The sequence below is a fragment of the Furipterus horrens genome, unplaced genomic scaffold, assembly GCF_987537825.1.
Source record: "Furipterus horrens unplaced genomic scaffold, mFurHor1.1.pri manual_scaffold_5, whole genome shotgun sequence".
In the NCBI taxonomy this organism is placed as follows: domain Eukaryota; kingdom Metazoa; phylum Chordata; class Mammalia; order Chiroptera; family Furipteridae; genus Furipterus; species Furipterus horrens.
This window is the reverse complement of record NW_028327175.1, coordinates 189,564,639-189,591,841: the sequence shown is the minus strand read 5'-3', so window position 1 is coordinate 189,591,841 and position 27,203 is coordinate 189,564,639. Positions and strand designations below refer to the sequence as shown.

The 27,203-nt window shown below is 43.3% G+C and overlaps 1 protein-coding gene across 1 annotated transcript; it reads right to left on the bottom strand.

Annotated features, from left to right (window-relative positions):
- Positions 1 to 1,264: 1,264 nt before the first annotated feature.
- On the bottom strand, positions 1,265 to 18,204 carry TECTB (tectorin beta). Its single transcript, XM_090279555.1, has 10 exons — positions 18,129 to 18,204; positions 17,246 to 17,436; positions 15,801 to 15,943; positions 15,623 to 15,695; positions 9,377 to 9,480; positions 9,148 to 9,231; positions 5,141 to 5,303; positions 3,668 to 3,740; positions 2,545 to 2,577; positions 1,265 to 1,357 (listed from the first exon to the last, which is right to left on the bottom strand). The coding sequence occupies exons 1-10, from the start codon at positions 18,202 to 18,204 to the stop codon at positions 1,308 to 1,310; spliced, it is 990 nt and encodes a 329-aa protein (XP_090135681.1). The 3' UTR covers positions 1,265 to 1,307.
- Positions 18,205 to 27,203: the final 8,999 nt, after the last annotated feature.

The window sequence follows — 27,203 nt, the reverse complement described above, 5'->3', positions numbered from 1 at the left end:
GTCTGTATAAGACTAAGAAAAAACTTCGCTCTGACTTATCCTATCTTGTTGCAGCTTCTAGCCTCAAATGGGGGTTTACAGTGCATTCTCAGGAGACTGCCAATTTTTGACCAGGATTGGTTTATTTTGTTTTTGTTTTGTTGACAATATGAATGACTAATATCAACATATTTTGGGGTTCTAGGGCAGGGGATGGGGTGGGTGGCAGTGTTATCAGGATGTGGCACCATGAGATTTCATTAACCAAATCTGCACTTATGTTTCTGATTTTTTTGTTGGTTTTATGCTAATGGTCATGTTATTGAGACAAAACAGATATAAGTTTGAATGATGAAGGAGAGCCTAAATGAGGTCAGACCATTCTGTACAAATGAGGATTCCTTAGCAGAGAAAAGAGAGAGAGAGAGCATTGAGCATCAGAAGGCCTGTGATAGGATGGGGTTGACAAGCTTCAGAGAACCTGTCACAGCTGTCACTCTGTAGTCCTGTTGTAAGTGGCAGCTCCATTCAGTAAGTGGTACATTATGTTAAATTGATCTTGATGTGAGTTTTATTATTTTTGTAGCTTTATTCCTACTTAATTTGTAATTTTCTTTTGATTTTAGAAATATATATCAGCAATGAAAATGAGTAGTTTATACCTATGAAATATTTACTCATATTTAAGAAACCTTATTATAAAATCAATTGAGTTAGCACTCAGGGATCTTAAGAATTGTATCCCTTTATATTATGCAGATTTGAGCAAAAACTATTCCACTTTGATTCCCACACCATTCACCGTTTGAAAGCTTAGAACCCCTCAGGCTCAGCTCTGCTCCTCAGATTAGAATTGACAGTATCACTGACAGAGGCCCCTTCCGCAAAGCTGGCCATTGCTGTGCATTCTGTACTCAGCGCTGACTTTGTGGTTTGTCCTACATGCTCCTTAAAATGCTCAGCTGCGCTTGGTTGGGTGTGCTAACTAGTCTTTTGAAATTAGAATAGCTTTCAAAGGGTCTACCACAGCCCTGACTTGACTTTAGGGATTGAAACCTCCTCCACCAGTGGCAGGAGGGGACCGGACCGCAGAGCACAGGAAGTAACAAGAGAAAGTGGGGCACCGAAGAAAAACAATCACCGGAATTCACAAAAATCATTAGAACACGTATTTGGCAAAGCGCCAGTGTCCTGTTCCCCAACAATACGGTCTTCTGTCTGTTCTTTTTGGCAGCACAAAAAAAAAAAAAAAAAAAAAGAATGTGTTTGTCATCATCAGAGATGATTTTGGATGCAAGAGCCGCAGCCGCCTGCCTGGCTAGCTCCTCCTATAACACGGCACAAACCCCCAGCATCACAACGAGGTGGTAGAGAACATCTGTGAACCAGACAAAGGAGGCAGCACACTCAGAATCAGTTCTGCAAGGGTCAAGGACTACTCAGCAAGAGCATTAACTCTACAAGAGAGTCAACCTAGGGGTGTGAAGAAGTGTTTCATAAATTCTACACAGTTTATACTAAGTCACTTTTGTCTTTCCTTTGGCGTTTTGTAGCTCCCTTTCATCAGGACCAAGAATCCAGCAGATAAATGTAGGATATGGACCTCTGATGGGTGGGAATCTGAGCTTCGATAATACAGTGATGGTGTATTTCACTGTAGGGCTTTAGCTGTAGAACTTCTTTTTAAAACTGAGAATCTAGGATTGGAGTCTTAAAAAGATGGTTTACGTGACTCCCTGGAATTGCAAGAGCAAAATCTACACCTGTGAGTTTATGAATAAACAGGACTGTCTTACCCCGGCTCCTTGCACAGTGGCCTCCTTCTCATCACTCAGCTGAAATCTTGGGCCTTAGCTGAAATGTTTATTCCTCTGAGAGGCTTCCCTGGCTGCTCAATCACTTCTCTCCCTCCTCGACCCCATCACTTCACACTTCATAGGGATCAGGAAGAGCAGGGGCCTTGCCAGCCTTACCACAATAACTATACGGTCTAGAATAGCACCTGATTCAGTGTTACAGTAATTGTGGCTGATCATTACTGATGTTTGCTGTGTGCTGGGCATTGCTTGGTGCCCTTGGCTGTAATGTTTAAGTCAAACAACAGCCATGTGTGATAGGGGCAATTACTAGACTATTTTACAGAGGAAACTGGGGACTGGAAGGATGAGGTCATTGCCCAATATCACTCACTTAATGAGGGGCAGAGTTATAGCCGGAACTCAAATATTTATTGAGTGAACAGATCATTGAAAACCACTGATCCAAACTCTAAATGTGGGAACCAAGCAAAGCCACTTGGTGATGTCTTTGCTGAGGTTTGGGGAATGGGATTCTGTTCTGCCTCAACCAATTTACCCCCTGCCCCTCCCCCACTCCAGAGTCAGGGGCCAGCTGGAGAGAGACTGCTCTACCTCCATCCCCCTCTACCCACTCAGGTGTGTTTGAAAGAGTAATCTTCAATTATTACAGGCTTTGCTGGGGCCAAAGGTAAGCTTCTTTTCAAATACACATCGGTTTTAAAAGCATTGATCATTGACACTTCCCAGAGGTGCCTCTTCTCCTTACCTGAGAAGCTATAGAGACTCCAGAATCCCCTGCCTGTAGTGAGTAAAGAGAGAGAGAGTGCCGAAGGTTTAAGAAAAGGTCATGGAAGAAGGCCAAGAGCTATGTTTCTAAAACACAAACCTGACTGTATCCTCCCCTGATTAAACCAATAGGCTCTCCACTGCCTTTAGAACCAAGCTTATAGCGGGTGGGCTTTACAAAGGCTTCATCTGATGCCACTTTCTCCTTGGGGGTTGGAAAGGGCCAGATCGTACATGTTTTCAGCTTTGTAGGCCAGATGGTCTCTATTGCAATCACTGCCGCTGCTGATGTAGCGTGAAAGCAGCTGGAGACCACACCTACAGGAACAGGTGTGGCTGTGTTCAAAAAAACTTCCTTTACAGAAAGTGAAATGTAAACTTCATATAATTCTTACGGGTCATGAAAGAGTATTCTTTTTTTTTTCCCCAATTGCATAAAAAGGTTCTTAGCCTGCAGGCCACACAAAATCCCGTGGCAGCCTGGATTACTGCCCCTCCTCCCCAACTCCCAGCCATAGGTTGGTAGCCTTCAGAAGTCTTCCCTAAACCCCGGATTAGGTTGAATCCCTTGTCATACACTCCCATGGCCCCCTCCCCCACCGCCATTGACAGTATCTCCTGCCATGCAAGATGATAAGTTTTTTGAAACACAGTCCTTGGTGGCAGTGGGGGCGGGGTAGGGGTTGGGGGCTCCTCTATTTCTGAAACCGGAGAGCTCAGGTTAAGCACAGTTCTGGTTGCTCAATAAAACCTTGTTGACGTGCGCTGGATGTTTCCAGTAAATTTCATTTTCTATTATTATTGTCGATAGCATGCTCCATCTGAAAGCTCAATATGTCTTAGTTCCTTGGGTGGGGGAATTGGAATTCAGGCCACAGGCAGAGTTTTTCAGGATAGCTGACTAACCTTAACTCCTTGGTTTGGCATGAACTACCCCCCACCCCCACCCCACCCCCCAGTGAATGAAGAAGCCTCGAGCTGCGGAGGAAGGTTGTGCCTACAGGCACAAATGGTTTGGCAATTCGGTTAAAATGCTCCAACCGTCTGTGCCTGTGGACACAGCCCGGAGCGGACGCACCCACGTGGGAAACAGAGACGCTTACTGCGCAGCGAGAGCTCCACGACCAGGACGCCCCCTGTCTGGTCCCGGAGGAGGCGCTTCCGCTTGTCGCAGGTCTGAAGACCCAGCAGGAGCGGAGGTGAGAGGGGGGCGCGAGGTGGGATGAGAGGTGAACACAGGAGAGAAATGAGAGAGGGACAAGGCGTTAAAGAAACAGTCACAAACTTGATAGGGTCAAAATCCCCCGGCTAAGAGATATTCATTCCCTTATTAAAAAAAATACCCTAAGGAGACATTTTTCATCCCTTCTTTAACTTGAGAAAAGGAGGAGAGCTTTACTTTATTTAGCAACTCTCCAGGGTGGAGGAAATCCTGCTGGAAGAAGTCACCGGGTGTGGGAGGGCTTGACAATTTTTTAAAAAAATAAGAAATAAGGCTTTTCCCTTCAGCTACTCTCACCGCAGTGATCTGAGGAGCAGACACGTACAAAATACGTTCTGGTTCATTTTCTTTCCTTTTTTAAAATGTCGTTTCAATAATTATCCTTTCTCCAACTGTTAAAGGTCTCTTGATCCCCTCTTTTTCTCTTTTTTGCTCTGAAGTGACCATATTCTGCCCAAAGGAATCAACAGAACTAGAGATTATAATCTTATGTCTGTCGGTTACTCTGGGCCAGGTGGCTTCACAAACTGCGTTCTTCTCCCCAAGATTCTGAGGCCCAATAGACCCGAGGAGGTAAGCGTTTGGGATTCAGTGCTTTTAGGATCTCTAAGGCAAAGGTTCGCAAACTTGAGCACGATTCAGCATCGCCTGAAGGGCTTGTGAAAGCGCGGACTGTGGGGCCCACACACAGTTTCTGAATCCGGGGGTCTGGGGGCGGGGCTTGAGGATTTGCACCCCTAACAAGTCCCCAGGTGATACTGAAGCTGCCATGGACCCCACTTGAGAACCACTGCTCAAAGGACCAGGGTCACATCAGGTCGTAATGGAAAACTGCCTTTCACCCAAATCTGTTACACCTGTTGATTGACGTTGTTGAAGCCTCTAGGGGGAAGCGGTGAGGAGGAGGAGGGGGAACGGGCCAGTCAAGAGCTAAAAATATCCGCGTCTTGGCTTCCATGAGGAACCTATTGGTACCACTAAGATTATAAATTCCCCTTGTGCTTTTAACCTTTTCAAAGCATTTCCAATGTCTGGCATCACTTTCATTTTACTTACCATTGCTCCCTGAAAAGCAAAGGGCCACCATTACTTGTCACCACTCTACCTTTAAAGTCGAGAAAACCAGGCTCCAGAGGTTAAGTGACGCGTGCCAGACTGTGTCACTTGGTGGCGGGGTGGACAGGGCCCAGAATGTCTGTCCCATAGTCAGTGTCCTTTCCTTCAGAACGTCCTCAGCACTCACCTACCCTGGTCTGGTTACCATTTCCCAGCTAAAAATAGAGCTTCTCAAATACCAGCACCCCCCCTCCACCCCCCGCGGGTAACAGTCTCGTTAGGGAGAGAGGTGGCTCACCACTGGGCAGGAGAGCTTCTCGCTGTCGCAGATGAACGTCTCGCAGTGTAACCAAACCTTGGAGAGTTTGGGGATGTTCTGGAAGCGGAAAGCATTGAATTGGAAGGTCGCCCTGTGTTCTCTCCCATTATCATACACAAACACTGTATCATCCGTGGGGCAGCTGAAGCACATGGGGACCAGGGTGGGGAGGAGGGGAGGGGGAGAGGGAGAGGAGAGAGAAAATGTTACCCATGAAAGCCAGCAAGAGCTCAGGCAAGTTCCAGCACAACAACAACACTTCCCTGGGTTTTTTGCAGCGTGTTATCCTCCTGAAGCACCTTGACTGGCAGTGTCTCGCTTATCCCCATGACTATGGGGTCAAGTTGAGCTATGAGATAGGTGTGGTCATCTCTATTCTATAGTCAGGCTGGAGCCAGGGGTGAGGGCAGAGACTTATGAGAAGCCACACACCTGGTAAGGCACCACACATCTGTCCTCAAGGAGCGAACTCTCTGAGATAAAGCCCCCCTGGAGGACTGAGATGTTTACAGACACCCAGTTTGCACACAAGACAAAGACAATAGGGCTGGGACAGCATCTCTCAAAAGTGCTGCCCTAGCGACCTAAGGCCGAGTCACACCCCACACACTTCTCTGCGTGTATTGTGAGGTTTTGCCACTGGGCATTTGAATGTGTTATACTATTTAAATTCTATATCTATTATATTATATAATCACCTTCTAACAATGCGGTCACATTTTAAATATGAGAACAGAAACAAATGACTGGAAGGATACCACCTAAATGTTAACCGTGGCTATTGAGAAATGGGGAATTATGGACCGTTCTGTTTTCCTTCTTTGTATTTTTATGTCTAAGTCTCAAATGTAACAGTTGCCGTAGAAGAAAAAGTAACAACACAGATGGGCATTTGTTGAAGCTATTTGTCTCAGCTGGGGGCCCTTTGCTTCCCAGGGGACATTGGCACTGTAGTTGTCATAACTTGGGGAAGGTGTTACTGGCATCTACTGGGCAGAGACCAGGGTGCTGTACAACACTATGCGATGCATAGGCAGACCCTCCCCCGACACACAACGAAGAATGACCCAGCCCAAAATGTCAATGCTGTCAAGACCGAGAAACCGTGGTTTCAACAAAATACTGTCTCATTTACCAAACACATGCTGATTCCTTATTTAAGTGCCAGACTTTCACCCAGGTGTTGGGAGCAGATACAGGTGTTTTTGGGAATGTACAGCGAGATCAACATGAGTGTGGGTGTTCATTTTCCACAGGTGACAGGAGCGCCAGAATCTGTCCTCTGTGGAAAAGGGCTATAGGTTCAAAAGCTTAAGACCACTGGACCGTCCCCACAGTGCGCCCCAAAGTTAAGGCACCTCCTGGAGCATGTCTCTGACTCTATTATCAATTCAACTCCACACACACCGGAGAGCAACTCAGCTACCCCAGAGAAGCTTCATGATGTCCCCTCCCCCACCCCATTCTCTCAGAACCAGACATTAGGGGCCAAATGAGATGACCGAAGGAATGTTAACTCTGATAGTGAGTGGGTGAAACGGGGAGTAAACACTGTGCCTTAGATCAGGACCAGGTTCAGCAGTTGGCCTCAGTTTGCAGTGACAGAGCTGGGGGTATTTTCGGAGCTGTGAAACAAGACTCTTGAAGGATCATCTGGTCAATACACTCGAGATTCTTGTACAAGCTCAAGATGTGAGTCTTAAAATAGCGCCTTGAAGCTGGAGCGCCCAGGGCATGGTGTTAGCCAGTGGAAAACAGTGTAAGCAGAGCTTCATTGGGGGTGAGGAGGAGGTAAGTCATAGGCAGGACTAGGTGCCTTGGCACTGCTGCTGCTTGGCAGTGGCCGTGGCACCTGCCCCTCTGAGACAGACATCTCCTGAGGGTGGAGTGCCTACAGGGTGTTTTCACACCATTATCACAGGCATCTCTGTCCCCACATAGGATCGAACTTCCTGAGAATATATCTAATCTCTCCAGGCACTCTTGAAAAGTGGGTTTTCCTCTCAAAGGGCCCAGTGTGACCCCAAAGGCATCAGGCAGGTTGTGGAAGTGGACTTCTTCATTCTCGCCATTGGCACTGGTCTTTGTACACGTAGCTCCAATCTTAAGGGCTATTTCAACTAGGCAGGCAAAGGAAATAGATCAGGACTCTTTCCATATTTCTGTGCTTAATGAAGATTCCCTGGGTTCCCCCAAGGACCTTCTGCATGTGTGACAGGCACCCTCGGTAATGTCTGTGCACACTCGAGTTTGCGGGTCACTTTTACAGATGATCCCAAAGGCACAAGCATTCCTTTTTCTTTTATATTACATATCTGTCCAATGAGCAACATCCCCAGAACTGCCTGCAGGTAGGCAGAAGCCTTTGCCCCTGTGGCCATTTCCTGAGAGAAGTTCCCAACACCTGGTGGTAATTTCAGGTCCTGGCAGGTCAATGATTTATTTCCATATCTCCTTGAGGTCATTTGCGTGTGCCATTATCAACAGAACCTAAATGAGTGAATTACTCAATGACAGATGTGTAGTGAGCACCCAAACTAAGCTTGCTTCTCTGCAGGAAGCTGTCCTGGGTTGCTCAGAGGTGGCTCTGCTGGCCTGTCCTAGTCACACCACCTAGGAGGAGATCATGCTGCCTGAGCCCAGATCGTCCAACCTCTTACTAGCTTGAGACTTTGGGAAAGTTTCAAAATCCATTTGTACCTCAGTTTTCTCATCCATAAAATAGAGATTATTATACAATTTACTCAATAGGGGTTTAAAGGCATGTAAATAAATTACTATTTATAAAGCACCTAGCTAGAGCAATGCCTGGTATGTTGTAAGTGCTTTACAAGTATTTGTTAAATAAAAATAAATAGTTAAAGGTCCCAAGGGTCTCGGCCTTTGTTATCTAATCATTTTTGTCCCCGGCTCCAATGTTTCCTCAAGTCCTGATGGGCTCTGGAAATAACTCAGGCTCACCGGTCTGCTTGGGTTTGGGGAATGGCCTCTGCTGTGTTTATGTAAGTCCATCGTGTGGGTGATGCCCGCATCTCTGCTCTAGCTCCACCTTGCCTCTCTTTTCCAAAGTTACAATTGTGTTTCTGGACAGTTGTCATCTCAAGCTTAACATGTCATCCTTATGCTCAAGGAGAATCCAAAGTCCCTTACCCAGAAAGCCCCAATCATCAGCCACCAACAATGAACAATTCTTCACCTTCTCAATCACAGACGCACCGCTACAAAGCCATTATTGTCACATGTTTCTCAGAATTCTTGCCCTGGCACAACATATCCAATTGGTGGCTAAATTTTGATCATGTCTCCTTCCGTTGGATGACCCCCATTCACTGGCTGCACCTCTGTTCAGCTTTTGTCACATTTGGTTCAATAGCTGCCACTGCCTCTCACCTGGTCTGTCCACTCCCGTGTACTGTCCCTAAACCATCCTGTGTCTGACTTCTGGAATTGCCTTTCTATTGTGCAATTCCAATACTTAACTTCTCTACTCACAGATATTAAAAACTCTTCATTATCTACTGAATTGATGATCATAGCAATGATATTTAAATCTGTTGGATACTGACTAGGTACTCCGTGCTAAGCTTTTTAGATGGATTATCTAGTTTGGTCCCCACCAGGGTTCTGGTCAGACAGATTGGATTTGAATACACTCTACCCACTCCTCACTGGCAAACTATGTGACATTATTTAATCCCCCCTGTGCCTCAGTTTTCTCATCTGGGAAACGGGGATGGTAGAAACAATACCTACCTATTGTAAGGCAAATGAGTTACTATATGATAAAGCTCTCAGAACAGTACCTGGTGCCAGAAAGCACTACAGAAATGTTTGCTAATATCAGGACTCACCCAGGAAGCACAGAGGATGTCACTAATTAACTACAAGAGGCTCCACCTCTTCCTCCTGAACTCTGTCAAGTCAGAGTAGTCCAGGATTTGCTTGGTCCCACCTCCCAGTCCTGTGTGCCAGAGAGCAGTTCTTACCCCTTATTGATCAGCTGCCACTGCAAGGGATACATGAAATCGGCTGAGGGTGTGGCCCAGCAGCTGTTCAAAACCACTTTGAACCTGGAAATAAAACCAAGCACATCACTTTGAGCCAGAGAGTTTATGCCTTGAAACATCTGGTGATTAAAAAGTCTCTTGGCTAGTCCTTTTTTTTTTTTTTTTTCCTTTGTCTTTAAAAATATAAGCATGGAAGAAGTGTACTTACCTAACGCTTAACCCTTTGGCTTCTACTCCTGCAAACAGATCTGAACCGATTTCATGTGTCTCCAGGACAAAGGGAGCTTCTTTCTTAATGGAGAACTTGGCATTCTTTGGAAGGAAATTGACACTGGGCATTATGACCTCTCAGACCGAGCAGTTGGGTCCAACAGGAGCAGATGAATTGGGATGAGGTGGGGGTGGGGATCAACCCAAAGGGCACAAGCACATGAGACCACAGTGAGAAACCCCCAGGACCAGAGAAGCTGTACCTCCTAGGACTCTGGTACCGTCTTAGAAGGGATGAGGACATCACGTGTCTGGATTTGCCAGTCACAGTGAGACACATACTGTTAGTCTCACCTGTGCCAAAGAGGAACAAGACTTGTCTGATGGGAAAAAGAGTGGAGTCCAGGAACGCTGAAGCACTGTGCATTACCGAACCATCCAAGCGCACAGGGACCATACACATGCAACCCTGCCTTGTACTTGTTCCTCTACTGTCTGAGCTGATTCCAGCCTGGGTTGGGAAGTTAATGATCTGATTCCCAGTACGGTTAACAACAACAACTCATTGATCTTCCATTATGTGTCAGGCACTGCTCTCTCTATTGGGCTAATCTCTATGGCAGGATGTTTCATCAATAGAGATGATTGGGTAACAGAGCGCAGATCTCTGTCTCCAACCACCCGGCATTCTAGCAGGGAAGACAGACCATAGATGATAGGAAAGTAAACAATGTGTGTTAGAATAGACTATAGTACATAATAGAGAAAAACTGTAGAAAATTCAAGCAAGGTAAGGTGGATTGGGAGTGCCAGGAGGGGTAAGCCGCAAGTGTAAATAGAGAAGTTGGGGAGGCCTCACTGAGGATGTGACCTTTGAACCAAGGTTTGAGGAAGGTGGCAGAGCCTGTGCTTCCAGGCCAAGTACTGATACTAAGAAACACATCTGTAGTGCATGCAGGCATCCAAGGAAGAGGGTTTCAGCCAAGGCAAAGGCCCTGGGGGTGAGAGCATGGCTGGCAGGATGATAAGGAAGCCAATGTGCCTGAGTAAAGGGGAGATGTAGTAAGGGGGGGGTAGAAAGTGAGTGGTGAGGGGCAGGAGATGAAGGCGATCCCCAGGCTATGGAGGTGGATCCAGCTGAAACTGTGATTCCAACTCCAAGTGCCATAGGGAGGCATGATTGTGACTTAAATATAGAAAATATAGAAGAGCAGCTTTTGGTCACGAGACTGGCATGTGTGGTCTTCAACTGCCATCCTCATCAGGCAGTTCTGGATGAGTTATTAGGAATAAACAGCAGTATTTCCAGTTGACTTACCCAAACGAGGCTGATTTCTCCAGTCTTTGATTCCTGGGGTCGTTCAACTCTAGTAAGGACCTTTAACTACTCTCCAAGTGTGGCTTCCGGAGACAAAAGCATTGTGACAGAAGGACAAAGGTCCTGGGCCAATCCTAGCTCCCACCACTCTAGGTAAATCTGCCTTTTGGACCTCAATTTCCCCATCTTCAAAATGAGAATAACCTTTGCTTCACCTACCTTGCAGAAGTCTTTTTATGATGGCGATTTTGTGTAATAGAAGCATAAAGTCTAAACCAGCACACTAGTTAAAATATTGAGGTTCATGGATTTGTAGCTTTGCAGAACTGCAATAGGTAAGCAGCAGCAAGGATATCTAGTTAAAAGGAATTTTAACCCTCTGTGGTTCAAATTCAGGGAATTTGCTGAAGTGCCTCAGAATCATCTTCTAGCAACTCTTACATTATTTTACTGATTGCAAATCTGACCAGGGCTCCTGGACTCAAGTCACCTAGAAATGAGATGTTTTCTTCCGATATGTCAGTCTCCTGCACCATTTAAATGGTTGCAATAATTAAACAAGAATGTTCTCAATCACAAGTGATTTACTAGCTTCATACGCACATTGAAGGGACAGATTAACTGTGGTGTTTATTTTTTGTTATTTTCTGAGACTTGTCATATTTCAAGAGACCATTTCCAAATGTGGGAACTAGGGACTGCACTGGAGTCCCCAGTTTAGTCAGAGGTGCTCCTTCCAGCTCCATTGCCCAGAGTCCAGCCAGCAGATCACTGGGACAGTGGAACAATATCTCTACTCCCAGAGGAAACTGCCTGACTATTTCCAAGTGGAGAACAGAATCTACACCATTGATTCCACTTCTGAAATGAAACGCTAAGTGGCCAGTTTCTTCACTTCTCACCCTATAGCTAAGGCAACACTCAGTGTGATATCCCTCCTGCTTTCTTTATCACATGAACATCAGGAACCTATTTCCAAATAACTTCACCCTGCAACAGAAGCAGAGCTTGTTTTGGCATCCCAGGAAACAAACACCACACAGAAACCACTCATTCAGTGAACTGGATAGAAGAGCATCTTGAAAAATCCTGCCATCCAGCCTGTCACCTGACCAAAAGATTTTGAGTCACAACTAGCTGGTGACACAGTGAGGATGGGCACATCTAGGTTAACAGCAGTTCCCGTGGGCAAGATCTGGGGGTTCCTTTTGTTCACAAAGTCAATGTGAGGTCACGGTGAAAGAAAACTGCCTGAAGCTAAACTTTCCCTAGAACATGTTCCTAGAACTTTCCAGAACCTAGAAGATCACCTCTTACTCACACTGCCCTACATTGGTCTCACAAGTTCCAGAATATAAGACTTCAATTCTGGGTTCTGCTTTTTGATTAGGCCACTCAAGGGGACCATATTCAGAGAGATTAGGGTGATGAATGGACCACCAACAGATGGATGTTTGGCTCGGAAAAGACAAACTCAAGATAGCTGCAGGACTGTCAGCCTTATTCCAGAAGACAGAACCAAGACCAATAAGCCAGGGTTCCGGATGACACATAGCGTATGCTGATCTAAGATGCGAGGGCACAACTTGCCTTTGGAAGAGGTAGGGAGCACAGCCCTCAGCAATCTTGGAGAAGGGCTTAGGACTTTGCATGGAAAGTCAAGATTGACCACCTCTGCAATTTGTTCTGACTCTGGAAGTCTATGATTTGGGCTTCTATTGCTTATGTTTGTTCCATCCCACACTTTTTCATTCCTTTCTCTCTAAGAAGAATGGTCAGTATCATTTCTACTGAATATGTCACCCCAATCCCACACTGATATTGATGCTCAACCCTATAAAGGTAACAATGCTTGTTCTGGAAGCTCTCAGAGCTTCCACTTTAAATGGGATCAAAGGCTAAAATCATGGGAATGGCTATTTTTACAGGCACTAACCTTGTGCCAGGCACTCTGACAAGTGCTTCCTTCATAAGGATTATTTCATTTAATCCTCATAACAAACCTATGGTGTAAATGCTATTATTATCCCTACTTAACAGATACATAGGTGGAAGCCCAGAGAGGTTAACTAACTTGCCTCAGGTTACAACTAGTAAATGGTAGAACCAGGCTTTCAAACCAATGGTGTGATGCCCAGATCTATTTTCTTAATCCCAGCGCTAGTCTACGTCTGCAAACTGACTGTATTCCCTTATTGGATTGGGAGTCAAAATAACTTTTTACCAAGAATACCAGTTATGGACTGTTGGCAGGGGTGGGTGGGAAGGGGTGGGAATAGAAGAGAGGAAGCATGGTGAGTAGAACTGGTGGGTGTGGAGCCCAGCATTCAGATTTCTCCGAATCCTGAGCAATTAGCAGAGCATTGATTCCACGGTGCAATCTAGGGCACAGCTCTGTCACTGGTAATTTGATGGAAATATATGCAGGGAGCAGCTGTTGCTTCAGAAACACACAAGAATGCTCTCAAAGCGGAAGAAGAGAGGGGAAGAAAAATACCAGCAGCATGGGTCAGGCATAGGAAATGGAGCCCATGGTGGGAATATTAATCAGCACCAAAAACTCTTCTATAACATCAGAGCCCTCTTTTTGCTGAACCTGTTTGTCCTGTAAAGGTCTTGGTGGGCCCCAGGGGAGGCCTTAGCCTCATTTCTAGAACAATTCAAGGGGGTATCCTGTGAAATCTGTCTATCCAGCCCAGAGGATGGCCTGGGTGATGCTGAGGAGATGCCTCTTACTTTTTTTTTTTTTTCTATTAAAAAAGAATAGACTACTTCCAGTTCTAAAATTTGATATTTATGTCTGAAACAGCCCAGCATGGCTGAGGGTAGATGATGCTTTTCGACAACCCTGGTGCCTCTCCAATTCCAACTGTTGTGAGATCTTCATGGGCTCATAGCTGTCATTTTATCTGGTTAAAATAATAATCGTGCACTTCCAGACAGACACTCAGTTGTAAGGACAGCCTGTCCTCAGGACATTGCGTGAGACTCTTGTCAATGTGTGAAGCCTATTTTCCTCTCCGGTCTGTCTTCATCACCTGCTCCAGCGGTTTTGGCATCCCTTCCTCACGCTGATCATCAGCACTGAACTAACCTTCCTGATCACAAATCCGGGAGCATTCGGGGTTCCTTTTTTTCAAGACTCAACCACTGGTGTGTGTGGCCAGGGGCACATCTAGGTTTTGTGGGGCCTCGACGCTTATTTAATTTGGAGAGCCCTCTTAATTAAAAGAACCAAAATTTCCAATACAAAAATTAGACACAGGGCATTGAAAAGGGCCTGTGCAAATGAGGGGTTATAAAACTTTGGCTTCATTCCCTTCTTAATAAGTCTTCCTCCAAGAGCAGGGTTAGGGGGTCTGTGTCCCAGGCTGTGCACTACTCTAAATTCCTGCGGGATCTGGGGCAGATCACTTCCTCCTTCTAGGCCTCAGATCCTCATCTGTGAAATGGGCTGGTTTGTTTTAGGGTCTCTTCTAGCTCTCACCTTCTGAGTTCAGCAGGGTTAATAGCTTCCAGGGAGAGAGTAAAGCGAGTTCAAAGAATTCAAAGTCAGTGGGGTTGTAGGTAATAGAGTTGTATTCTTTGGGAATGAGTGGCTTGAACATGATGGCCTCTAAGGATGTCTTCTAGCTCTACTGTTCAATGTAAAGCTTTCTATCTATTTCCGCCTGCGTCTTCCTCTAGCCTGTGGTGCTAACGTCACTATGTACATGCCTCCTCACTGACAGCTGCCGGTTTGAAAAACAAAGCACCCCGTATTATTTACAGTAGCCAAGATTTGGAAGCAGCCCGAGTGTTCATCAGGAGATGGGTGGGTAAGCAGTTATGGTACATTTACACAATGGGATTCTACTGAGCCATAAAAAAGATGAAAAGTTTACCCTTTGTGACAACGGAGGGCAGTATGCTAAGTGAAATAAGCCAGTCAGAGAAAGACAAGAAGCATGTGATTTCATTCATATGTGGAATCTAACGAACAAACTGGAACGAATAAGCGAAATAGAGACAGATTCATTGATAGAGAGCAGGCTGACAGCTCTGGGGAGGGGAGGGCAGGGAGGGTAGAGAAATTGAATAAAAAAGAAAAAAAAAGAGAAAGAACTCATGAACACAAAAAACAATGTGGTGATTGCAGGGGACAGGGGGAGGGTAGAGGTGGAAGAGGGTACAGCAGAGATAAATAGTGATGGAAAAAATAAAGTAAGTAGGAGTCAACATGGAAAACTTTGTAAGAAGCTAATCATCATCATCATCATCATCATCATCATAACACACCCATCTGAATAGGAGGGCAGCTCAGCTAATGGCCATTGCATATTTAGTTTCTCTGGAGCACTATACTTTGAGAGAGATAAAAATGTGCCTTTAACTTCAATGTCAACATGGGAAGCATGCCCAGATTAGACAATGAGGAAGCCCATTAAGCGAAGGGCTTCCAAGACCAAAGAACTGGGAGTGAGGCCAACCTTAGCGTCTTTCCTTTAGCCCTGTCCCCAGGTAGGAAGCTCATTACACTGTGCAAATGTTTTAACACAAGCTACATCCTATATACTAAATATCTAGAGTGAGCTATAGTGAGAACTATGCTTGATTAATTAAGAGTTTGATATTGTCTGTCCTACTGTCTATCGATCCTCGGCAACTCACAGGATTCCTCTTGACTCAGTGTCCTCATCTGTGAAATGGGAAGGTTGATCTCTTTTTCCTGTGGTCCCTTTCGGTTCTTCTATCCGGTCTATGAATCTGCCTTTGTGCTGCATTTAGTTTTTAAAGAGGGTTAAAGCTAGACCAAAACTTCCATCTGGGCTTGACTTCAAGAATGGAGCTCTGTACAGAGCTTATGGAAGAGCAAATCCCCAGGAAGCATCCCATCATGTCCTGGAAAGGCCACAGGGCAGTGATGGGAACCTGGCCACCACTTACAGTGTAGAAGTTGAGAGACAATTGGCTTTCAAACGTGCCCATGCTCCCGTTCTTCACGTGAACAGTGGCCACTCTGAAAAGGGGAGAGAATTTTGCATAAGGACTGAAACATGCCTGATTGACAGGGACTGCAGAGCACACACAAGGCAGCCAGCTCTCCACTCTCCGAGCCACTTACCTCTGGTCGAAGGCAGCCTGGTTCACCAAGTAGGTGGAGTGGTAGGTGCAGGAGAAGGAGTAGTTCACAGGCTGGTTCTTTACGATCACTGTGCTGTCATTGGAAACAATGTAGCTGTAGAAGTGGTAGATGGGGGGCTTGTACTGGGGAAAGGAAGAAGGCAGTTAGGGTGAACCTGTACCCCCGTGATGAGAAGGAAGGTTCTGGGAAAAATGATTGAAGATAGCGTAGAACAAAGCCCCATAGGGATTCATGAATGTCTGCCATTGAGTGGAGCATCTGCTTTTTCATTTTTGATCTGGGTGGGCTTTTTATGTTTATAAAGAGTTCTTGAGCCTGTTCAACTATGATTGTTTAAAGTAATCTAAGTTGAATGTTGTACACCTAAAAGAAATCCATATACCTACTGGGCTTCTGACCAAGAAGAACTGGCTCAAGAATCTTTATTTCCCAAGATGGACTTTTTACCCATTTCCCCAGTCCAAGTCATTTTACAAGAATACCTTCGCCTATTACTGTCTAGTTCTCTCCTCTATTCTTTTTGTAATTACAAGCACAGTCTCTGAGACTCCGTCCTCTGACACTGAAATCACAGAGTATTAGACTCAGGAGAGATCTTGAACATCCACTTGAGAAATGACCTGCCTAAGACCACACAGATAATTTCTAGTTCACTTTACCAGGATCCTCAAAGACATGTGTTTTCGTTCATCATGCCCATGACTCTTTCCACTAAATCACTGAATCTCTGTGTGGCCATCAGGAAGAGGAGATGGCTCCAATTTTCTGAGACCTAATTGCTATACAATCTTCTGTAGTCAAGGCAGCAGGTATGCTGGATGTCAGCAAAAGAACAGCCTCCCTTCCTGACTATGACTACATCCCTACTGCATCTGTGGCCCCCACATGGTGACTTTATTTGGAGGTCTCAGATTTCTCCTCTGTCACAAAGAATATTGGCAAGAGGTTGTCTATGGCTCCTCTTAATTCTGAAGACCTTTCCTGGGTATTTAACAAAACCTAATTATGAATTGTGTTGTACTTTGGTTATTCCTTTAAAATGCCCTTCCAAAAGCACTTTAGCACCATTTCAAAGTCTCGGGGAGAAGCTGTTTTGCCCATCCACCCCAGGAAGGGTGGCAGCTTGTGAGTACATGCTCAGAACACAACGTAAAGTAGAGGTGGAAAAGGTATGTTGTTCTACTCACAGCAAGTGGCCTAGCTGGCTCTGGCAACAAATTAAGAGAATAAAATTCAAATCCAAAGAGTCACTTAAACTAGGCAGAAGAGAAGAATTTAAATAACACAAATATCCCAAGAAATAAGATGGACTCTTAAAGGGAAACTGGTGAATTCTAAATCCTTTCAAGGATAGAGAGCAGACATCCTATCCTTGGGCCCAGCTGTCCCATCTTTTGACCACTCATGGTGGGGCCTCAACTTACGTCGGATTGGGTTCCACAATAGGACTTGTTTTTAGGTGACAAATCTGGGATTACAAATTGGTAGTAACCTCCTTCGTGGACCCCATTGTAACACACTCCACCGAGCGCCAGCTGATGTACTTCCCATCCATAGGGACACTCGGGGATTTTGGTGATGATGGTTTTGGGATAACAAAACACAAGAATGACATCTGGAAGAAGGATACACATGGTTGGAAATCAGATATGGTGATTATATTAATCTATATAAACAACAGAGGGTTCTCGCTACAACTGAACATGCAAAAGCACTTGGTTAAAACCACTTTCCCTGCTATTCCTCATGGGCTGTGATAACAGTTTTCCCCAAATCTCAGTCATTGAAGTTCCACTTTTATAGTTTTTGCTACAGCTGTGTAATATCTGCACCATATTTAATATGTGTGCAAAATTGGTCCACTTTTAAGGTCTTACCTACTTCAAGGAATATATCTGTGAAACAAGATTGGGTTGATTGGAGATATATATAAATCATGTATATAAAAAGTTTAAAACACCAATTAAAGTTAGCACATAACCTAAAATAAAAAGTCCATTCATTTTTTAAAATGTCTATTCATGTGAAACAGTAATTCGTGGAACAGGACAGAAATTCAACAGTCAGATAGAAAATAGAAAAAAGTGTAGAGATTTTCTCTCTATCCATTTACCCATCTACCTAGCATTCTCTAATTTTATCTAGTACATTTTTACTTCCTGTGGGAAAACTCTGATTGGCACTGGAGGGTTTAAGTGCTTCTACTGGGCTATAGTACTCCATTTTCGTAACACTATTATGCACAGAGCTCAGGGAAGTTTCAGAAAATTTTGCTTTCCAGGAAAATTGACCAGCACCTGGGCATACCTGCTTTATTTGGAGTGCATGATTTCGCCGAGGCTTCCACAAAGACAGCCAGCAGGACAAAGGCCCTCATCACCATTGCTTCTCAGAACCTGGTCTTCGCCAGGTGGCCAAACCAAGCTGGCCAGATGTTCACGGTCCTGCCAGGGCCTGAGCCTCGATCATTCTAGGTCAGAAACACGAGCGAGAAATTAGAATCAAGGGTGACAACAAAGCAGTACACACAGTCTTGGGGGTAGTTTTCAAAGGAGATCTGGAATGCCATCCATCCCCTCTTTCTGATGGTTGCCTGTCTGGCTTAAGAAGCAAAAAGCAGGGCTCATACCACTGGGAGTGTCAGTAGCACATGGAGTTGCTCATGTTCCCGACTGTTTCATTCTCTCCAGACTGTGGACGCTGCCTCCCAGATGCTTCTCAAGTCTCCAGCCCCAGTCCTAGCTCGACTTTATATAGGCTGCAGGTGTAAAAGAAACCAGCTTCAGATAAATCACAATGAACACGCATTATCCACTGCGGGGGGAATAAAGGGGACCTTGCACAATAATCCAATGGGAAGCTCAGTTACAGCCACTTGAGTCTAATTTCTTTTACTTCACAGGGTTGGAAAAACTTTCTTTTTTAACCACTTCAACCAGGATTGGAATAAAAAGTTGATTTTTTTTCCCCCTCTTGTACAAGAAAACAACTGATAGGAGGCAACCTAATTTCTGCACAAGTCCAGGTGACAATTTTCTTTCTTTATATCTTGCTTTCTTTGCTTTGTTTTTAATCTTCATATGGAAGCTATCTAATCTTTGAACTGAAGAAGACTCAAGTTTGGCAGTGTTAAACTTGATCAAAAAAAAAAAAAAAAAGAATATGCAGTTTGTATGATTGCAAACAAGTTAAAGTTTTTATCCTCTAGTATTTTTTAACAAACTCTGAGCTTGTAGCGTTTCATTCTGAAGTTCCTCTAGAACTTCATCCTGAAATATAACTTTGATGGTCAATCTCTAGGCTCCTAAAGTTTTGTTAGACACTGGAAGATGGAACTTCGAAAGGCAATCTCATGACCAATCCTTAGTCTCCAAACAAGATCCCCTCCCCAAAACAATAGATAAAATGTTTCTCCTGGAGACTTCCCAAATATATTGCCTAGAGATTTTTGACACCCAGAAGTTTAAGAATAAAAAAATCAGGGTTTGGCCCTAGCTGGTGTGGCTCACTGAATTGAGCACCAGCCTGCAAACCAAAGGGTTGCTGGTTCGATTCCCAGTCAGGGCACATGCCTGGGTTGTGGGCCAGGTCCCCAGTTGGGGACATGCGAGAGGCAACCACACATTGATGTTTCTCTCCCTCTCTTTCTCCCTCCCTTCCCCTATCTCTAAAAATAAATTTAAAAAATATTTTTAAAATAAAGGACAAATACTTTTTAAAAATCAGAGTTTGTTTTTAACTTGTTTTTAGAGAAAACAGGTTTTTTTGGATTTTTTAAAATCAATCAGCTAGGGGTATATTGTACAGAGCCACTATTCAGCCTTTTGAAAGACAGATGTAAAAAGTGTAGAAAAGTGCCCTGCCTTCCAGGGCTTTATAATATAGATAAGAAATGAAATTATCTATATACCATGACTCAGAGTTAAAAGACTGGGTTAAATCATTGTTTTGCTACTTGTATATCCTTTATTTTAGGATACATGTCCTTCCCTCCAAGCCCATGTAATTTAATGTCTCAGAAACATTGAGATATGTCTTATAAGCAAGATGCATATGGAATAAGATAGGATTTCCTTATTTCCTCAAAACTTATGGTTAAATTGATGACATGTCTTATCATGATGGTGCCTGAGGACTGAGGAAAGAACTGCATGGCAAGCTACTGTAAATTTCTGTGACTCAGTTTTCTTATCTGTAAATGGAGGCTGTAGAGCAATGACAAGAGGCTCCTTTAAGCTGTAAAGTACTAGATAAATAAATAGATTACATGAACAGAAAACTGACAATTTCCAGCAACATGTTTTGTTCCTGAGTTGTTTTTCTTTTTCTCAAATAAAAGGACCACAAGACATCCATTGTTATATTTCTGTAGATTATGAGATATGTATATAGTATAACATACATGCGATTAAAATATATTATGGATAAAGACCAAACAGGCAGTGGAAGAGAAGAAGAGGGAACATGTTAGTGTGTTGCCTAGGATTGAATTTAGTGTGACCTGAAAACACCAGAAATTTATACTGGTCTCTATAGTGCATTACAGGCATTACTTATGGAGCAGAAAAGTATATGTATGTTCTCTGAGTTTTTCTTTTCTGGGGCTTAGCACTAACTCTGCACTTCTTTCTCCCTCCATTTTAAAAAAACATTTATTGAGCCCCTACAGTATACAGAACACTGGAGTAGGCTCTGTCAAGACACAGGCAAGTCAGTGGAGCTAGGGAATGGGTGGGTGGACAGGGGATTCATAAAGTGATAGAAGCCTGTACTGACAGCCTGGGATGGAGAGGAGGGACAAATGGAGAATCAACATGATTGATAGAGGAAGGAACAAGCCAAGTCATAGCAGCCTAACACGGCCTAATTGCATAGGGAATGGCCCCTCTGATTTGACACAAATGATTATTCATCACTGATAATCCAGTATTGCTCATCTATGTATGTTGGGATACTTGTTTCTATTTTGAGGTTCTTTTCACACATATTCCATATGTCCTTTCCCACCAGCCTTGGCCTATGCAGGTCAACAGAACCAACTTGTCTCTGACCTAGAATGGCAGAATTCATTCATGGAAAGGGTTACAGTGAAAATAAAGGCCTTTCCTGTCTCCCAGTGGAAATGTCTGATGGACTTCTACAAGATGCTATGAGGCAGTTTAGGGCCAGACCTGACAAATAGACTCTGTAGTCAACTTGGGATCAAAAGCCCAGCTCTACCACTTCCTAGCTGTGTGTTCTTGTACAAGTTGCTGAGATTCTCTGAGCATTAATTTTCTCCTCTCCTGAAAGGATACAATAATATCTATGACATAGTGTTACTCAGCGTTTTAAATATACAGTAGTACCCCTGTATCTATGGGGGATATGTTCCTAGATCCTCAGTAAAAGCCCAAACCATGATTAGTTCAGAACATTCTACAGGGTATACTATATATTTTTTTCTTATGCTTTCATACTTTTCCACTTAAAGTAAGCACTTTATAGCTTCTCGTTAGCATATCCAAATTGCCAGCATCACGGTTCCTACACTTCGGGGGCCATAAGTCAAATAAGGGCGACTTGAACACAAGCACTGTCATATGATGACAGCCAATCTGATAACAGAGATGGCTACTAAGTGACTAATGGGTGGGTGGTGGGTAGAGTGTGGGTACGCTGGACAAAGGGATGACTCATGTCAATAGCGAGATGGAGTGGGACGGCACGAGATTTTATCACGCTACTCAGAGCGGTGTGAAATTTAAAATTTATGAATTGTTTATTTCTGGAATTTTCCATTTAATATTTTCAGAATGTGGTTGACTGTGGTAGCTGAAGCCTTCAAAAGTGAAACTGTGGGTGGGGACTCGGGCTACTATAAGTCAGTTTGCATAGGCAGGGCTCATTTTCCTCCATAGGGGCAGGGCATCAGGGAAGACTTTCATTTTATGCTTAATTCTGCTTGGGAAATCCAAAGAGGGGAGCCTATTAGGAATGGGTAACTGCTAGATAATATATATTATCGTCATCAGTGCTGAATTATGTCATATGTTACTAAGAGCACAAGTTCTGGAATTAAGAAGTCATGGCTCTGTCACATTTCCAGCTGTGTGATCTTGAGCAAGTAAGTTGACTTTCCCAAGCCTTTATTTCACCAATCTATAAAACAGGCTTCCTATCCTCTATGCTGTCGTGAGAACCTAATGAAATAATACATGCAAATTATTTAACACAGTGCCCAGCACACATAAATGCTTACTACAGGTGCTTGAAGTTTATTCGGTTGAGGTTGGTATCCTTGGGCGGGACATGTCATAGTGTTCCCGTATGAACTCTGGGTGTTTTCTAATGGGAATATTTCTCTCTTTAGAAGCCCACCTTAACAAAGAACAGGTGCTTTTGATTTCTAGAGAAGCCTGATAATGATAAAATCTCGCCTACAGTTTCTTGGAGGGGGAACCCAGCTAACAATCAGGTAGGTACATGATACTCCTTTCAAGGGCAAGTTGAATGAAGTCGGGAAGCAGAGTCAACTTTTGAGGCAGGCTGGTTACTAGATGTTGCATTTGCATAAGAAACAGAATGGGACAAAATGTACTTGGGCCAAACAGTATTTGATACTTGCTCTGATAAAAGGTAGGAGGCTCCTCTTTTTTTCCTGGTAATTACCCACCATTCCACTGCCTGACCCCATCTCCTCTCTGCTTTCCAACACTCTTCCCCCTTCCTGAGATGAAGATGAAGCTGAGGGGTGCCACTGGGAGAGAACCAAAAGCGACATTGCCCCCTGAGGCCCGCTGCTATTTCTCCATAAGCACACAAATAAAACTGATGGGAAGGTTTTCACAGGATCTTGAAAGAATCCCACAAAAAGGGTTTTACAGCAGATTCATCTGAAAGGTGAGCTTGTCTCTCCTGTATCTTTCTTTTGCGAATTGCCAGGCAATAGAAGCTACCTGTTCTATTGGAAGGTCTTGTATAATTTGTGAAAGTTGGCCCAGAAGCAAAAAGGTTGTCATGTGCAAAATTCCAATCAACATTTTCTTCCATTGCTCAGAAATCATAGAGGTGGCGAGTCATGATGACAAACCAGTAAACTCTTACCGAGTGAACAGATGGTACTTTCAGAATAAAGCTAATAAGGGTGCACTAAAGTTTAAAAGCCTGCTCTATGAACTTATTTTTTTGAAGCACATTGTTTTGAGTTCATTAAATGTTGGCTTTGTTAAATGGACTTCATTGTTTCCTCTAAGCCCTGAATCAATCAAGCCTTCTTCTACTTGGTGGGAGAGTCTGTTTGCCAATTTGCAAATGAGGGGGTGTTCCCATGCAGGCTTCAATAGTTTATTCCTCAGGGAATTAACAGTTCTCCAGAGAAAGCAGTATTCCCCTCATAGAAAATACACTTCGTAAAGGAGAACTAAGAAGTGAGAAAGACCCTCTGCTGATAGTGCACCAGAAATTCAGAGCAAGAAGATCTGCTTTACTCATTTCTTTCCAGACCTCCCAGCCACCAGTTTCAGAGAACCAGATTGCCCAGGGCTGATCAACTGGCCCCTCCAAAAGATTGGCAGAGTCTTAACTGGCTAATCTCCAAGCAGGGGATAAAGTCTTGCCCCTTTTTTCCTAAAGAGTAGGATCCATCAACCTCTCCCTTGCCCATCTCCCCAACACCCTCCTCACTTCCAGGCATTAGATGGGAGAATAAAAAATAGTTCCTCCTCATATCAAGGTTAGGGATCTCATTGCTGATCTAAAGCATTCAAGGTGAATGATTTGTTCGGTTCTTGAAACTTCCTAGAGTATCATTCATTTGTTCTTTCATTTATTTACTCATTCATTGGTTCACCAAATATTTAATGAATGTTATGTACCAAGTAGTAGCTCAATACATAGATATTATATATCTCATATATAATATCATATGTAATATGTAACATTTACTTAGGGTAAATGTAAAGATATTGAGGAAGGACACAAGCTTTAAAGATTAAGAATAATCAGACAGAGAAAAGACATCTAATTTTGACAGTTCTGGTCAAGGAAATCTCTTTGAAGACGAGGCTTGAAGGGTAAGGAGTTGAGGTGGGTGTGTACACATGCTTGTGTGAGTATGTATGTAGGAGCAGAATATTTTAGACAGGGGGTGTGGCACCTTCCGCAACCCTCACACACTTTTCTTTTAAAAGCTCTTTTCCCAGGCACCCCAACAAATTTTCCTATTGGACTTTCTGTTTGATTTCCATGCCATAACAACTTCCATCCTTGGTGGATAATGCCATTCTGGGTTTTCTTCCTCTGTTTGGCAAATTATTGCCTCTTTGGCTATAGATTTATAATAAGTAAAATCGGAGTAATTGTCCCTTGGATTTATAGAAACTAGAACTTAGGCACAGATTTACCCTCTAGGCCCCATGTCTGTTTTGGTTGACTGATTTTTTCTTTCTAGGGCCTCATGGGAAGCCATTATCTCACCCAGTGAGACACTGTGGCTTCTTCCTCACTCCCAGCCAAAGTCTAACCAAGCCTGATGCCTTTGTAATTATGCCAGAGATGGAGTAAGTTTCATTTTTCTTCATGTCGGTGACAGTTTACTGTAGAGGTACTGGCCAGCACAGTTCTCAGATAACCAGAGATAGAAGAAAGAAGCACTAGAAGAAAAGATCCTATGTAATTATCTTTAACATCACTGCTAGATGACTGTGCAATTGTAAGCATACTTCACGTTGTTCTCAAATGTCTGCATGCTCTTGATGGAGACCAGGCACAACAGATAAATGTCACACATACTACCACTTCCCCTTCTGCATCCACGCCAGGCAACACTAATGAAGAAACTTTTCCCCTTTGACCTCAAACAAGACCTTAGAAGAATTCTCAACACTGTACTCCAAACAGATGCTATTGATCAATTGGAATTAGCATATGAATTGAAAACTATTTGTCATTTGTGATGTAAGCAGCTCCACTGCTTCTGGGACAGGGTTACTGTGCAATTCTGCACAGCATTTATCATAGAGTGACTTCACTTTTTTGCATGAAGCCTCCTTCTTCACACTGAAAGCTCTAGGAAGACAAAGCTTACATCTGGGAGTCTGCTTAGCATTAAATCCCTAGCTCACAACTCAATACCTAGTACATGGCTGATTTATTAAAACGAATGACACAGACTTCTTCTTTGGAAGAAACCAAAAAACTTTCAAACTGCAATGCAACTACCCTTGCGCACCAGCCTCTGCTGAAGGGTAATAGTCTGTAATTCTTTGTGAAGTCAGTTAGCTTTTGGCCAGTTAGCTTGTAGAGTCCTGGTCAGACTCCTTCTCAAGCCCTGAAAATGTGCTTCTCTGATTTTCCTTCATCCAGATATTTGCAGTCTCACTACTTGTTGTATTTAATGCAGCTCCTGTACGCACCATGGTTTAAATGTTTCTGAAGAGAAGGCCATTTCCATATTGCACCAAAGGGGTTTCTGTATCACTGCAGTGTATGCACCTGCCAATGTTTCCCCTTGGCTCTGAGAACCGAACTGTGTCCTGGGGGCAGGGGAGAAAGTGTTTTCAAAATCCTGCAGCTCCATTAGCATTCCACCTGCAAAATGCATGTTTGACATTGGGAACAAATGAGTTTTTAAGGATTTCACGTGCCAAATTCTGAGTAGGGAGATTTTCCTGTTTCCTCTGACCCTACAAATATGGGTCACATTTGTTTCATAAACTGGCAGAATGATGTGTGACTACTTTTAGTCTGCTTCGCATACCAATGAATACATCATGCGTTTCTGAACCCAGAGGATTACAATGTCTGCATTAAACATTTTGGGAAAGTTGAAAACTTGGGAAGTTACAAAGGTAGTTTCTACTATTCATATGCAAAGGGCACCCCCAACTGTTTTTGAAGACTTAAAGGGCAAGAGTTTTGATTAAAGCAAGTTATAAATCATGGCAGAATTTTCATCATGTCATTTATGATTCATTATTTGGTTGAAGGAAATGAAAGCAGTAAGATATGTTGCAAATTTTCTTTACACGGTGATGATTAAAAAACAAACGCCTTTTGTTGAATTGATCAATCTTTTGATGTCTGCTTGTATAGCTAGAGGAAAATGGTAATTAAAATAGATTAATTGATCAATAATTGATCAATAGCTGTAAGGAGCAAGAAAAATGCTGCAGCAATATGCATGCATAATTATAGTCTCACTTATCAGCTATTTTCTTAAAGCCATAAACTCAGGGCTGTGTGATGAACCCACAAGGAAAAGTATCAAAAATAAGCTAGAGGTTCTTCCTTTCTTGGACTAGAGCTTCTGGGAATGGGTATTAGGTGATTTCAGAAGGTTGTAGCTGGTTGAAGACTATTGCATGGAAACCAGACACCATTAGACGTCACTGATAGAAGATGTGAGCAATGAAGACAATGGGGGTGTATAATGGATGATGGGGACTTCTTATTTTGGTAAATAAATGGAGTCTCCATTATCCAGACAATTCATACTCATTCTTTAAAGACAAGTTCAAAGCTACCTGCTCTGTGAAACTGTCTCTGAGTCCCCTTACCTCTGGAGATTTTGAACTTCTGTTGTCTGCACATGCACATGACTTCTAGTTGGTGCTGCTATGTGTATGTCTTGTTTTCTTAAACTAGAACTTGTACATCTTTGTATTTTCCCATAATATAAAAAAAAAAATCACAATAGCCGCTTATTGAGGAATTATGATATAAGGTCTGTGCAAGAATAGAAAGATAGCTATAAAGCCCCAGATCTTAGTGGCTGAGTATGATAGACGTTCATTTCTCACTCTTGTGAAGTTTCTAACAGCTATTCCCACTTGGTAAGTGGTCTTCTCATGATTATCCTGTGGGTTGAGCCTCTTGCATCTCATGTCTATATTCTCCTCTGAGTCCTAAGAGGTCTCTGTATGAGCCATCAGACGGAGAAAGAGTATAGAGGAATCTGAAAAGGCCAGGCCTAGAAGTGGCAATATCATTTCTCCTCACAGTTTGCTGGCTAGAACTCAGTCATGTGGCAATATTAAACGTCAGCTGTCTGCCGAGAGGGTAAAAAAAAAAAAGGGTTTTGGTTAACAGATAGCAGTCAAATATAGATAGCTACATTTTGCAAGATTGTGTCTATCTGTCTACCTACTGACCCATGGGACTGTGGGTTTATTATTCTTATTATACAAGTTCAAAAACTTAAATTAGGGAAACTTAAGTCACTTGGTTTTATGATTTTAAAGCCACCACACTATATTTTCTTATAAAGCTCCTTTCTCACACTATTCTATTGTTTTCAGTTTCCCTGTCACCATTCTTATTCAGGCCTCACAATATGCTAACTAAACTGTTTTAAGAGCCTCAAGCTATGTTTCTTAAAGTCAGTCAACCAGGCAAATTATT

Bases quoted from the DNA above. Each gene is read 5' to 3' on its own strand.
- TECTB (XM_090279555.1), bottom strand. From the start codon at position 18,204: ATGGTGATGAGGGCCTTTGTCCTGCTGGCTGTCTTTGTGGAAGCCTCG. The intron at 15,944-17,245 runs GTAAGTTGAGGC...TCCTTTCCCCAG, and splicing joins ATTGTGGAACCCAATCCGAC to TACAAGCCCCCCATCTACCA. The intron at 3,741-5,140 runs GTGAGCCACCTC...CTGGGTCTTCAG, and splicing joins AGAAGCTCTCCTGCCCAGTG to ACCTGCGACAAGCGGAAGCG.